Below are 989 nucleotides of genomic sequence, written 5' to 3'. Positions count from 1 at the left end.
AGTCTGGGCGACAGAGTGAGACTCCACTCAAAAAAAAAAAAAGCAGCCACATGTGACACTCATGTGTGTCCCAGTGTCTACTGGCGTATGCTCGTGTACATACCATGGGCATGTGGGCAACCGTGGAGGGTGTCCTGCTGGGGAAACACGGAGCAATGATGGAGGTCAGACGCTGCACTGTGACCAACCCTTGGGCCACACAGGTGCTGGTGGGGGCCCATGGCTCCCAGTACTTGCTGGCCTGACTGCACTCCGTCCACAGGTCCTCATGGGCATCCTCCGACTGGGCTTCGTGTCCGCCTACCTCTCGCAGTCGCTGCTCGATGGCTTTGCCATGGGGGCCTCGGTGACCATCCTGACTTCGCAGCTCAGGCACCTGCTGGGTGTGCGGGTCCCTCGGCACCAGGGACCAGGCATGGTGATCCATACGTGGCTGAGCCTGTTGCGCAATGCTGGGCAAGCTAACGTGTGCGACGTGGTCACCAGCGCCGTGTGCCTGGCTGTGCTGCTGGCTGCCAAGGAGCTCTCGGACCGCTACCGGCACCGCCTGAGGGCACCGCTGCCCACGGAGCTGCTGGTCATCGCAGTGGCCACGCTCGTGTCCCACTTTGGGCAGCTCCACGAGCGCTTCGGCTCAAGTGTGGCCGGTGACATCCCCACGGGCTTTATCGCCCCACAGGTACCGGAGCCCAGGCTGATGGGGCGTGTGGCCCTGGACGCCGTGCCCCTGGCCCTTGTGGGCTCAGCCTTCTCCGTTTCGCTGGCAGAGATGTTCGCCCGCAGCCATGGCTACACTGTCCGTGCCAACCAGGAGCTGCTGGCCGTGGGCTGCTGCAATGTGCTGCCTGCCTTCTTCCACTGCTTCGCCACCAGTGCTGCCCTGGCCAAGAGCCTGGTGAAGACGGCCACTGGCTGCCGGACTCAGCTGTCCAGTGTGGTCAGCGCCGCCGTGGTGCTGCTGGTGCTACTGGCTTTGGCGCCGCTGTTCC

At 63.8% G+C, this 989-nt stretch overlaps 1 protein-coding gene across 1 annotated transcript in view; it reads left to right on the top strand.

The window, feature by feature from the left end:
* Window positions 1-985, top strand: part of LOC103257332 (sulfate anion transporter 1-like) — a gene marked incomplete at its 3' end in the record, with an annotated part of 2,220 nt that extends 1,235 nt beyond the window's left edge. Inside the window, exon 2 of the mRNA XM_008055059.1 lies at window positions 263-985. Within this exon, the coding sequence (XP_008053250.1) occupies window positions 263-985 (723 nt within the window). The remainder of the gene's footprint in view (window positions 1-262) is intronic.
* Window positions 986-989: the final 4 nt, after the last annotated feature.

This window comes from Carlito syrichta, unplaced genomic scaffold (assembly GCF_000164805.1).
Source record: "Carlito syrichta isolate Samal-C Ts95f unplaced genomic scaffold, Tarsius_syrichta-2.0.1 Scaffold301644, whole genome shotgun sequence".
Taxonomy (NCBI): Eukaryota; Metazoa; Chordata; class Mammalia; order Primates; family Tarsiidae; genus Carlito; species Carlito syrichta.
This window is presented reverse-complemented; position numbering and strand designations above follow the sequence as displayed.